Genomic DNA, 13,702 nt, shown 5'->3' with positions numbered 1-13,702 from the left:
CAAACATTTTACCAGTATGTTTACTTGTATTGCTTGTTTTGCACTGTTTGACCAATAAAAGATAATTGAAATACATAAATTCTATAATTCCAGTCTTTCCAAGTCTGACTCCTAGATTATTATGCAGTCTCCTAGATCCTAAGAAAATTTGTTGAGGCCTGCATTAATGCATATATACCTTACCACATGTCTCATTTTGTCCAATGGGACCAATGTACTAATAATGCAGGTTAATGGCATTATCACACTCTGACATAAGACACTTTAGTAAACCTAGCCTTTAGTAAAGAGGTAATTTAAGGAGATGTGAACCATTTTTAAAATGAAGATTCTTAGGTTTTTTATTATTATTATTAATATTTGTAATAAAACAAAAGTGAAGTGAAACCATTGACCTGTTGTACATACAATTGAAGTGAATGTTTGGAGTTATATGTAAATGACTTTGGTATCATTATATCTGTGGCATCACTAAACATGCAATAAACAAAGAGGGTTTGGGGTGGTTTTTTTTTTTAAGAAAAGATACTGAAGCCATTTGTGTACTTTGTTTCTGTGATAAACTGAAAGACTTCCATGTACTTTTCTTCTCCTAGTTCTATGAAAAATCCTGTACTGATCTTGTTATTTCCTTTTCTATTTCTAGTTTGACACCCTGCTACAGATGGAAGCAGAACGACTTATGATAAAAGAATATGCCTTAAAGCAGCAGGCTGTGATCTCAAACTTCTCCAGCAACATTTTGAGTAACCAGTGGACTCGCAAGAAACTGGTCAAGTAATTCTCCATTTCTTACTTATCACAGCAGACAGCCCACAGAGATACCTTAGACCAGTGGTTCCCAACCCTGTCCTGGAGGACCACCAGGCCAATCAGGTTTTCAGGATAGCCCTAATGAATATGCATGGAGCAGATTTGCATGCCTCTCACTTCCATTATTATCAAATCTCTCTCATGCATATTCATTAGGGCTAGCCTGAAAACCCGATTGGCCTAGTGGTCCTCCAGGATAAGGTTGGGAACCAGTGCCTTAGACAGATACTGGTAGTCCTATGAAAATATTTGGGCCCTCATTTAATAGGCCATATTTGCATTTCGACACCGACATTTACCTTGCATAAATGTCTAAGGCCCCGATGCACAATGTTCCGACACCACAGTAAAAATTGCTGTGGTGGGAGCAATTTTTCCCCAACAGCTGATGCTCAGCTCAAATAGCATGCAAATTATATGCATACTATTCGTGCGGAGCAGCACTAGTAATAGGGGGAAGAACTGTGCCTAGCGTCTGCTCAGAAGAGCAATTGCTAAGCACAGCCTCTCCAGTCAAATTTCTTTGTTGCTCTCCCTGCCCGCTGATCAGTGCTGGCAGGACTTCCCAGCCATCACGGCTTCAGGGCTTCCTCTACTGCTCAGCTGTTTGGGGCTTCCCCTTCTAGCTCTAGTGCTTTGTATATGTATGCAGTGCTACTGATTACTACTACTATTATTATTAATTATTTCTATAGCGCTACCAGACATACACAGCGCTGTACAGCGTCACAAAGAAAAAACAGTCCCTGCTTGAAAGAGCTTACAATTTAAACAGGCCAGACAGACAAACAGGATGCCATGGATGCAGTTAAGGGGAACTGTTAATCAGCTGGCTGGGTTGGAGGGCAGAGGAGTAGGGTTAAGGATTGAAGGCTATATCAAAAAGGTGGGTTTTCAGTCTGCTTTTAAACAAGGGAAGGGAAGGGGTTTGGTGGACAAACTCAGGTAATTTATTCCAGGCATTTGGGGTAACCAAATGAAAGGAACGAAGTCTGGAATTGGCAGTGGAGGAAAATGGCACAGCCAAGAGTGGCCTATCTGAGGAATGGAGTTCTCTGGGAGGTGTATAAGGAGATAAGAGAGATACTGAAAGGCAGCAGAATGAACACACTTGTAGGTCAGCTATAGGAGCTTGAACTGTAAGTAATGGCGGATAGGGATTAGGGCAGTTTCTGTGCTATGAAAAGACCTGAATGCTGTCTGGTCGGGGTGCAATGATTTTGTTATAGTGACAAATTCTTGAATTTGCAAGTGTACTACTGTTTCAGCTATTTTTGATAGAAAAGGTAGATTTGCAATAGGGTGATAGTTGCAAAAGTCAGACAGGGTGGAGACAACACTATTTTAGTATGTAAAAATGTGTGTTTCCAAAGTTGGGGGAAAGTCCCTGTAGTAAGGCAGGAGGAAATCATGGAGTGAATAAAGGGGAGGAGAGAAGGTAAGAAACTTTTAAGAAGTGAAGTAGGAATAGGAGCAGCAGGAGAGGTAGTTTTATGAAGTCCTGTAGTAAGTCTGGAGAGCTCAACAGGAGAGGGAAGCTTGAAGCTAGCTAGAGAGCTGCATGATATACTACGAGTAGGAGGAGTCATGTGGTGTAGGTAAAGTAATTTGGTTAATGGTGGATCTTAAAGTACAAATTTTATCATAAAACTATTGAGCTAGTTCTTGAGCAGTGGGAGGTGGATTGGAAGTGGATGTGACAATATGATATGTAGTTAAAAATTTGAGAGTTTTGTAAAGGAGTGCTGTGTTAGGTGCCTTTTCAATTTAGTTTTTATATAATATGTCTTTATTGTAATTAGTACCCCGTTTTCAATAAATTTCTAAGGTGCTCTTCAAATGCCTTATTCCATCTTAATAAATACTTTAAATAATTGTTTAGCCTTTTTTATAGACCTCAGATCCACTACTCCTCCGTCCCACCAAAGTGTTATAACAGGGAGATGCCAGTGGTGAATTCCTCACCGGTCTATTCAATTTACATGATGTACAATTCTTATCATCTTTACACCTAAATTTTAAATTTTACTTATCTTAGTAATGGTGCAGTTCTCATTATAGCCTGGCGGTGAGACCCCAAGCTGCACCATTACTAAGATAAGTAAAATTTAAAATTTAGGTGTAAAGATGATAAGAATTGTACATCATGTAAATTGAATAGACTGGTGAGGAATTCACCACTGGCATCTCCCTGTTATAACACTTTGGTGGGACGGAGGAGTGGTGGGTCTGAGGTCTATAAAAAAGGCTAAACAATTATTTAAAATATTTATTAAGATGGAATAAGGCATTTGAAGAGCACCTTAGAAATTTAATGAAAACGGGATACTGGTTTATTGTAATTAGGGCTTGTTTATAGGTGTTAGTAATAGATTTATAGGCAAATGTTTGGTTGGGATGGGTTGTGGCTTGTCTTAGTTGTCATTTTTGAAGATAGAGTTTCTTGTTGTAACATAGGTTCTTACAATTGTGAATCTGCGTAAGTGGGTTTTGAGGCGCTAAAATGCTAATGCTAATGCATGCTAAAATGCTAATGCATGCTAAAGATTGGTTCCCAGAGGTAAGGAGATGAAAGATTCTTGTTATAAGTGAGAATGGGCTAGTAATTACATTACATTAGTGATTTTTATTCCGCCATTACTTAGTAATGTGATAGATATGATTTTGGTGAGATATCTCTATAATATTTGTTGTTGTTGCAAATGTGTTATCTGAGATGTTAACGTTTCATGGGGGGTATTAGTGTGGAAGGAGTGGACTGAATTCTGGACTGAGAATATAAAGTTGAGTGTGTGACCACTTTGATGTGTGGCGCTTGTGACATGTTAAATCAGATTAAGATCTAATATGAGATTATATAGGTCCTTGGTTAGGGTTAGAGAGGTGTCTTCACAGTGGATGTTAAAATCACAGAGTATGATTGGTTGACTAGAGTGTAGACAGAAGTCTGTGATTATTGCCTGAAGGAGCTGAAAGGAGTTTTCAGAAGAGGATGGGGGTTGGTGGTAGAGAATGATAGAGAAACATAAACATAACACAAACCTAAAATTTTATTTCTTTTCTGCAATACCTTGCAGTTCAATGCAGGTAACAAAAAATAAAAGAAACTGTCATATACAGTGAATTACAAGTATATTTCACACAAAAAGTCAGTGGGTGGGGTAGAGTTTATGCAGAATTGCAGTGATTATCATAGAGAATGGGAGGAGTTAAAAAACTTACCTCCTCTTCTATTAAACTGCCCTAATAGTTTGTAGCGCAGAGAGCCGCGCTGAATGGCCCTCACTGCTTCCGATGCTCATAGGAACTCTATGAGCGTCGGGAGCAGTGCAGGCCATTCAGCGCAGCTCACCAAGCTAAACCTGCTAGTGCAGTTTCGTAGAAGAGGGGGTTAGTGATATTTAGTTTAGAAGAGTAGAGAATAGCTATTCCGCTCCCCTTCTGAGATGGGCGGTTACATATACAACGGAAACCTGGAGATGTTGTCTGATTAAGGTATGCAGCATCTGAATTAGAAAGCCAGGTTTCTTAAGACCAGTGGCGTACCAAGGGGGGGGGCAGTTCGCCCCTGGTGCCGCCCATATGAGGGGATGGGAAGGAGAGAGATGTCAGAGCATGGGGGAGGGAGTAGAGATAGAGAAAAATGAAGGGAAGAGAAAAAGAGCAGATGCTGGATAGAATGGAGATGTGAAGATAAGATGAGGAAAGATGAAAAGATGTTTCTATAAAACCTTCACTTCTCTACTTGCTGAATCATTTGCACGTATGCCTTGCCACTTTCCTTTAAACAAGCAGGCATTGTTATTGAAACTGGGAACGGCTCCTATGCATCCTGCCTCTTATAGACAAAAATTCTGGTGGCTAGACTTCAAGTATACTTCCAGAATTGATCCATGGATATCAGGCTGGGAAACAGCCAATGGATAACATCAGACGATTTGTAACCCTGATTTGGGCAGTAAATCGGGGCCTTCTCCAGCGGTTGCCTTGACTATCGATGCTGATGAGATCTTCAATAGGGTATATTGACCTTATATGATGGCCACTCTATGCAAGTTCTTGACATATTGAGGGGAAAGGGATGTAAGCATAAGCACCCATCCTTTTGGGTAGGGGTGTGCGGGATGTTATTGAACTATAAAATTGAACTCAACTGTTCTTTTAATATAGTATAAGGAATGAGTTAAAGATTTCCTGCAATTGTTGCAATGTTACTCATTCAGTGCTCTGTGATGCTTGGGGTTGTGTCCCTTAGTGATGTTTTGTTGGTTTATATCAGGGGTGCCCACACATTTTTGGCTTGCAAGCTACTTTTAAAATGACCAAGTCAAAATGATCTACCAACAATAAAATTTAAAAAAACACAAAGCACACTGTATGCAGAGAAAATGTTAATTATCATTTGTATCCGGGGTTTTATCAGAGGTCAAGGCAGATGACTTTAAAATATGCAATGCCACCTCAGTAACAACTATACAAAAATAGACAAATATACCCCCTCCCCTTTTACTAAACCGCAATAGCGGTTTTTAGCACAGGAAGCTGCGCTGAATGCCCTGCGCTGCTCTTGATGCTCATAGGCTTCCTGCGCTAAAAACTGCTATTGCGGTTTAGTAAAAGGGGCCCATAGTGCAAAATATAGACAGCAGATATAAATTCTCGAAACGGACACATTTTGATCACTAAATCGAAAAAATCATTTTTCCTACCGTTTTGTCTGGTGATTTCATGAGTCTCTGGTTGCACTTCCTTCTTCTGTAAAACCAATATTTCTTTCTTTCTGCCTTTCTTTCTCTCTCCCCCTGACTCCTCTTTCTTTCTCTCTCCCCCTGGCCCCCCTCTTTCTTTCTGCCTTTCTTTCTCTTTCCCCCTGGCCCCCCTCTTTCTTTCTGCCTTTCTTTCTCTCTCTCCCTGGCCCCCCTTTTGCTTTCTCTCTCCCCCTGGCCCCCCTCTTTATTTCTGCCTTTCTTTCTCTCTCCCCTTGCCCCCCCCCAAGTCATCGTGCCAATTTCTCCACTTCCCCGATTCTTTCCCTACCACAATCCCCAAGCCATCAATGCGCTTTCTCCCTGCTGCTTCCACGAGCCAAGCCTGGCGCACACAAGACTTCACTTCCAACGTCAATTCTAACATCGGGGAGGAAGTTCCACGCCAGCCAGGCAGCGATTGGCTGGCCCAGAACTTCCTCTCTGATGTCAGAATTGACGTTGGAGGTGAAGTTTTGTAAGTCCAGCGCTTGTACATGCCAGGCCTGACTTGGAAAAGCAGCAAGGAGAAAAACATTGCAAAGGCAAAGCGATCTACTGGTTGATTACGATCGACCATTTGGGCACCCCTGGTTTATATTCGTCCTATACAAAAATAAAAGGTATGACTGAGGTTCTAGCAGGTTTTTTTTGCACAAGTTGTCTCCCTGTACAAAGTGTTTTATTTGCCCGGAAAGGGTAAACCTCTGATTACCATCAGCTGGTGATAACAATTCTATAACTGAGGTTCCAATGCACAACACTCCAATGCCATGGTAAAAATTACCATGGTGGGAACAATTTTTCCACAACAGGTGATGCTCTGTATGAATAGAAGGGGGGAAGAGGCCTTAGGTGCCTGAGCAAATCAGGGCATAAGGCCCTTCCCTCTGCATCCCATAATGTACTGAGAGGAGAAAGGGCCACCATTTTGAAGAGGCGAGCCTTCAACCAGGAGGGAGCGGGCATCCCTCCTGCTAATCTTTTGAATAGAAGTACAGGATGTTGGGGGGTGTCCTGGGGCTTTTGATTAGGTTCCTGGTCCATAGGGGGGACTCTGGAGGCACAAGGGAATAGGTATCCCTCCTGCCAGTTTGAAAAAAAGGTACAGAGAGGGGGGTGTGTCCCATGTCCCGGCCCCGTGGAGGGGGGGTGGGCTTAGCAGGAAGGCACAGATTTTTTATTTTACTATGGATACAGCTGTTATGTACTTTACTGGTAGCTCCAGAGCTGCCAGAAAATTTCTGCATCAATTATTTGGTGCTGGGGGCGGCATTCCTATTAGTGCATCACAAGGAGAGTACATTTAAATACTAATGAGTTTCTTGTGATGCATTTGCATAGGGTTCTCAGTGGCTTCACGAGGATCGGTAGCAGCTACGGAGAACCCTCTTTGTGCATCAAGGAAGGTTTTCCATCCAGTAAGACTGCTTTAACAAGTCTTGCTGACATGAAAAACGTTTAGTGCATCGGGATCTGAGGTAGGTGATAACTGCAAGGTTAGAGTAATTAGAATTGGATTTATGGATACCAGCCACTTTGTTAGTGATATTCCTCTGACAGCTGATAAGGAGTGGTTGTCATAGAGGCCAACTTTTTAAAATGAATGGGGTGCTAAACCCAATGGGAATTACCTGTCCCTAAGCACAGTCAAAGAGTTTACTAAATATTGAGGGTGCTCAAGCAACCACAGCACTGGCTCCTATGGTGGTTGTTAATAATGTACGTATGTTCATAACTGACAAATTGTTTTGCAACTTGAAAGTCTAAGCTTACTCTCAGAGAAAGCAAAAGCAATTCCTGTTGATACATCCAAAGGTAATACAGCTAGGGACTGTTTTCCCTAAAATCCTATTGCAAGTGTGTGGTCAAATACCAATCTCAAATATGAGAATAACAATAATGAATGGAACTTGTGAAGGAATTTCCTCATGGATCACTGTAAACCTTTTTATAGACAGCTTAAACAAGTGATATTTTCTGATTATAATTCTGACTTCACTGTTCAGATAAGAGCATTAAGCCTATTTTTGTAAAAACTCACAAATTTCATAAGCGGTTTTGAATTGTATTAAATTATTATTATTATTATTATTATTTTTTGCTTAATATAAAAAACTGTGGGGCTAAATGATTATATTAACCCACTGGCAAATGAAGTATGATACCCCTTTAAATAAAAACATTATAGGGCTCTTTTACTAAGCTGCAGTAAGCACGGAGGAAGTGACGTCACACATATGGCCGGTCGCCTCGAAACGAAGCTCTGGTGGAGCCGCTGAAAAATTTGCTTTAACCACCCCAATAGCAGCCCCCGCAACAACGCGGCTGGTTGCTGGACCAGCATGATGTCCACGAGGAGAAAGTTGGACAGTTAAGGGTTTGCGGGGAAGAAGCAGGGAGCGCCGAAGGCGGTGGGAATCAGCCCGATGCAGGAAGCCAAGATGGTGGAGTCAGAGGACCCTTAGTGGGGCGGTGTGGAGCAATGGGAATGGCCTGGGAGCGGTGTGCAGGGGGACGCCCAGGAGGCGCCGGACTCCCTGAGAGATCTGCTGCTGGACATTCGTAAGGATATGCAGTCCCTGCACCATGATGTTACAAAAGCAGTCACAGATTTAAAACAAGAGCTGGGGGAGCTGGTGAAATGGCAAGATGAGTTGCTTTGGCAGGTGAGGGGAGGGTGCCAGAAATCAATATAGAGTGAGCGCATCAGGCCCTGGGGCGCCCCAAATCCAACTTGCCCCGAGACATTGTTCTATGCCTTGGAAGCTTCTGGGTGAAAGAGGAGATATTCTATGCAGTGCGAAAGCAGAGGGATTACAAGTGGAATACCTTGAAGGTGGACATATATCAGGATGTGGTGGCTGCTACATTGCGAAAGTGGAAGGATATGCAAGCGGTGACCACCTATCTCCGTAGAGAGGGCCTCTGATATCGGTGGCTTTACCCGTTTGCCTTGGCATTGATGGTGGGAAGTGCGATGAGACGGGTCTGTACCGTGGCGGAGGCATGGTCGGTGCTGAAAGAACTGGGTGCTCCTAATCTTCCTGAGGGGGGACCCGCTGGAGACTGAGGGGAGGAGAGAGCTGGACCTTCTGGTTGGCGGCAGCAGACCAGAGGAGCAATGGCGCGGAGTGCTGTGAGCAGTGAGCCTCCGGGACAACCCACATGAGAGGGCTACGGACCACCATTGGACTTAAATGTAGGCCTGAGCAGTTTTCATTGCTCAGAAGCTGAGGGGTCCTTCAGGGGGTAGTGGTTGTGTGAAGGGGAAGTGTTTTCGAGAGGAATGGAGGTTTGGTGTGGAGAGTGAGTATGGTGGGGATTTGGGCGGAGGGCTAGGTGAGTTCTTGGTCTTGTTAGCGGGGGTGGATGGAGAATGTACTGGGGCGGCTGGGGTGGTGGTGTTTCTTCTTCCTAGAGGGATCTCGAGATCTGATTGGATGGCCTCGAGATATAGCTTTGGGTTAGGGTCTGGGGGGAGGGGGGTTTCAGAGGGTGAGAGGTTGGGATGGAGGGCTGCTGGGGAGGGGTTGGGGGCTGTTGGGGGTATGGTACTCTCCGCCACACTTCGATTAGAGGTGGTCTGCTGGTGCACTGGTGGGGACTGATCAGGGGCTGGGGTGGCTGGGTCCCACGGATACTTATGGTAGAGTATGTGGAGCGGTTGCTGCTAGTGGATCCTGGTTAACTTTGTCACTTGGAATGTGGGAAGGATAAATTCCCCAATTAAGCGCTCCAAAATTTTACAACAATTACAGCGCCATAAGGTGGATGTGGCATTTCTTCAGTAAACCCATTTGACAGATCTTGAACATACTAAGTTGAAACAATGGTTGGTGGGGGAGTGTGTAGCGGCATCTGCGAAGGGGAAACATAGGGGGGTGACGATTTTATTCCGCAAGGGTCTCCTTGATAATTTACAAATTTTGGCCAGGTATGGGGAAGGCAGATATGTGCTCTGTCGGGGGGTGATCGAGCAACGGGATGTGGTATTTTTCTGTGTCTACGCTCCCGACTGTGACCCAGTATTTTTTGCCAAATTAACACGCTTGCTATTGCCCTTCTCCCAGGTCTCCCTGATTGTTGGGGGGGGGGTTACTTTAATGCTGTTTGTGATTCCAGTTTGGATTGCACAGGGCTGGGAGGGGCTGTTAGGCGTGTTGAGGCGCGGGAGCTCCACAAATTTGGTGATAACCTGGACTTGATTGACACCTGGCGGGTGCTGCATGGGGCCGAGAGGGATTATACACATATGTTCCGGGCACATGGTACTCAGTCCCACATAGACTATATTTGGGTGACGGAACCGGTATTCCGAGATATTGAGCTGGTGGACATAGGTTCCTATACAATATCTAATCATGCCTGGGTTCATGTGCAGTGGAAGGAGGGAGGGGGGCCTCAAAGAGCATGATGCTGGGTATTTCCGCTTGCTTTGTATCAGGATCAGACATATAGGGAGCAGTGTTCCCTCTAAGCGGGCGGGTGTTGTGAGCAAACTTTTTTCACCGTGAGCCAAAAATATCGGGCGCCAGCAAGTTATGAGCCAACTCGCCCGATTCTCCTCTCGCCGCCCTGCCATCTGCCGTACGCCTCTTCCGATCGTGCGCTGTGACGAGAAACGTGTGCGCTGCGATGTAATATTTTGTGCGCCAGCGCACGCCAGCGCAGCTTAGCGGGAACACTGGTTCAAATGGTTTTATTTATTTCCCCAAATTTATTTTTGTTATACGCATTGAAAATATTTGATATTGCGTTTAAATCAAAATCTCAATAAACTTGAAACGAGTGCCCGTGAGATTGTGGGAGGGTTAAATACTCAAAACTTAGAAGTTTTTGCTACGCCAGCTTTCTGGTATCTTTACATACAGTGGCGTACCTAGCATATGTAACATCCGGGGCCCATCATTTTTTGGCACCCCCCCCCATCTGTAAGAAAAACATGATTTTTAGTAACAAACCACACGTCACACATGAGTACCTAGGAAAAGGCAGCATCTTACATATTGCAGTGAGCAGTACATCAATACACCCATTGTAAAACTAAACAAGCCAGACCAGCACAGATCAATCCTACACCGTCAATCCTAACAGAAAACCATGTCTTTCGAACACACAGAACACAGAAAACACCTTCGCCTAGTAAGGAATATGTAATCACAAACTAACCCCTCCCTCTTTTACAAAACTGTAGTGTGGATTTTAGCTACGGAGGTAACAGCTCTGATGCTCATAAAATTCTGAGCATCAGAGCTGCTACCACCAAGGCTGGTGCTAAAAACGCTTCACAGTTTTGTAAAAGGGGGGATAAAATAAAAATACATAGACAAAGGTTAAATTGAACCAGCAAGAAGCTGGACTCTGCATACAATGCTTCACAGAAACAGTGACACATGTCTCCTAAAGCAATAAATAAATAGAAATTTTTTTCTACCTTTGTCTTCTGTGGTTTCTCCTTTCCTCATCTTCTTGTAACTCTCTTCCTATCATTCACTGTCTGCCGTCTCTCTTCCCCTATATGGCATCTTCTCTCCTTCTATGCCCCTTCCAGAAACTGTATGCCTCCCCCTTCCATCTCTCCTTTCACCCCATTGGTCTGGCATCTCTCTCCTCGCCTTCCCTCTCCCACACCTCTCCTCATAGTCTGGTATCTCCCCTTCCCTGATTCTCTGGCATCTCTCTCCTTTCCTTTTCTTCCATCTTTCGTTCCCCCTCCATGCTCTCACATCTCCCCCTTCCTTTTCCCTTAGACTGGCATACCTTCCTCCTATGCTCCAAGCCCTGGCATCTCCTTTAATTCCCTCCCTCATCTTCCTTCTCCCTCCAGCTGGGTACCGCAACACTCTTCCCTGCAGCTCTGCACTTCCCCACAATTGCCATGCTTCGGTTCCTCTTCTTCCTTCCTCCCCCCCCCCCCCCCCCCGCGGGACCCTGCGGCACCATCAACTCTTACTCCCTCTAATGTCGGCCCTGCAGCTCCAGACTTCCTCGCACCTTCTCCCCTCCCCCTTTGGATCGCTATTATTTTAAATGTTATAGCCGCGGAGCTGTATCCATCAGTGGAGATGTCTAACCTCGGCCTGCCCCGGAACTCTTACTGCAGCAGCCGCCCGTCTAGGCAGGAACAGGAAGTCACTGTTGCAGTAAGAGTTCCGGGGCAGGCCGAGGTTAGACATCTCCACTGATGGATACAGCTCCGCGGCTATAACATTTAAAATAATAGCGATCCAAAGGGGGAGGGGAGAAGGTGCGAGGAAGTCTGGAGCTGCAGGGCCGACATTAGAGGGAGTAAGAGTTGATGGTGCCGCAGGGTCCCGCGGGGGGGGGGGGGGGAGGAAGGAAGGAAGAAGAGGAACCGAAGCATGGCAATTGTGGGGAAGTGCAATCCCCCCAATGCGTCCCCTTACCTTACCTCCCCTTACCTTTGCGACGCGTGTGTGCGCTGTGAAGAGAAACTTTGCGCTGCGATGTAATATTTTGTGCGCGCGCGCAGGCCAGCGCACCTTAGCGGGAACACTGATAGGGAGCGGTTGCTGGCTTCGTGGAAAGATTATAAAAGGCATAATGCTCACGCGGAAAGGGACCCCATTCTATTTTGGGAAGCTGCAAAGGCAGTGTTGAGGGGAGATACTCTAAGTTCTAGTAGTCATGTTAAAAAAATAGGCAATAGAGAAATTTTACAGCTAGAGAGGGACATAGTAAGGGCCCGGAGGCAGTACGGTTTGTCTGGCGACCTCAAGCACAGACAGGAGCTGATAGAATATCAAGTGGCCCTTAATTCCCTACTACATCAGCGGGTGTGTAAATCCCTTGCCTACTATAAATACAAGCTTTATAGGTATGGGAATAAGGGGGGAGGGACTGTTGGCCCGTCTGGTGTCCACTAGGATGGGCCCACGTAGGGTTCAGGCCCTGAGAAATGAGCGGGGGGAGAGAGTTACAACTGATTCGGAGATTGGAGCAGTATTTTTTCGCTATTTTAAGAACCTTTATGCCCCCCTGTCGGGGGAGGCAATATCGGCTGGCCCCTGCTTGGATGGGATAACGTTGCCCCGTATCTCTGAGAATGACCAGGAGCGTCTGAATGAGCCAATTTCGCCGGAGGAAGTATATTGGGCAATTGAGCATAGTCCTCTGCTGAAGGCACCGGGCGAGGACAGCATGCACATTGAATTTTATAAAATCCTAGGTGAGGAGATCATTCAGCCGCTCGCTCGGACGTTTAATATTATGGTTGGTGCAGAGGCTCTACTGGAGGGTATGAACACGGCCCGTATTTTGGTGTTACCTAAGCCTAATAAAGACCCCGAAAAAGCGGGCTCATATCGACCTATATCACTATTGAATACAGAGGTTAAACTGTTAGCGAAAATTCTGGCAAAGCGGATGGTGACGGTGCTGCCCTCTCTTATCCACGAAACTCAGGTGGGATTTGTGAAGGGCAGAATAATTGCTAAAAATGTATGAAAATTGCTTTTGTCTTTGGAACAGCGGGTAGCATGCAATCTCCCATCTGTGCTGGCTAGCTTTGATGCCGAAAAGGCGTTCGATAGGGTGAGGTGGGATTTTCTTTATGATGTTTTAACGGCATATAGTTTTGATGGGTTTTTTGTATCAGCGGTGTGAGCATTATATGCCCTACCATAGGCTAAACTAGTGTTGAAAGATTTTGAAATGGACCGGTTCCCGATTTCCGGGGGAATGAGACAGGGTTGCCCCTTATCGCTGTTATTATTTGTGCTTACACAGGACCCCCTTATTTGGGATATATATGCCATGCCCTCTATACGGGGGATTGACATTGGAGCTACTACCTTTAAGTTATCGTCCTTTGCGGATGATATCTTAGTTTATCTTACGGATCCTTTGCCCTCCTTAATGGCCTTATTGGAATTGATTACAGAATATGGTGATTATACAGGTTTCCGCTTAAATTTGGACAAATCAGAGGCATTGGTGTCCTCGGTGGCAGTACAGGCCCTGTGGGGGAATGGGTTTCCGCTGACTTGGGCGCAAGAGCAGTTTGTGTACTTGGGGACTCTGATGACTATGAAGGTTCCCCTATTATATCGCCTTAATGTAGATAAGCTTCAGCAACAGATGGATACTTCCTGGATACTTGGCGGGCGCTGCCTCTTTCC

General features: G+C 45.0%; 1 protein-coding gene across 6 annotated transcripts in view; it reads left to right on the top strand.

Annotated features, from left to right (window-relative positions):
• Positions 1-13,702, top strand: part of HYDIN (HYDIN axonemal central pair apparatus protein) — a 1,718,235-nt gene that overhangs the window by 774,553 nt on the left and 929,980 nt on the right. For all 6 annotated transcript variants that reach the window (XM_033943280.1, XM_033943278.1, XM_033943277.1 and 3 more), the window contains one exon: positions 647-777. In XM_033943280.1, coding sequence (XP_033799171.1) covers positions 647-777 — 131 coding nt within the window. The remainder of the gene's footprint in view (positions 1-646; positions 778-13,702) is intronic.

Source organism: Geotrypetes seraphini, chromosome 4, assembly GCF_902459505.1.
Source record: "Geotrypetes seraphini chromosome 4, aGeoSer1.1, whole genome shotgun sequence".
NCBI classification, from domain to species: Eukaryota; Metazoa; Chordata; class Amphibia; order Gymnophiona; family Dermophiidae; genus Geotrypetes; species Geotrypetes seraphini.
This window is presented reverse-complemented; position numbering and strand designations above follow the sequence as displayed.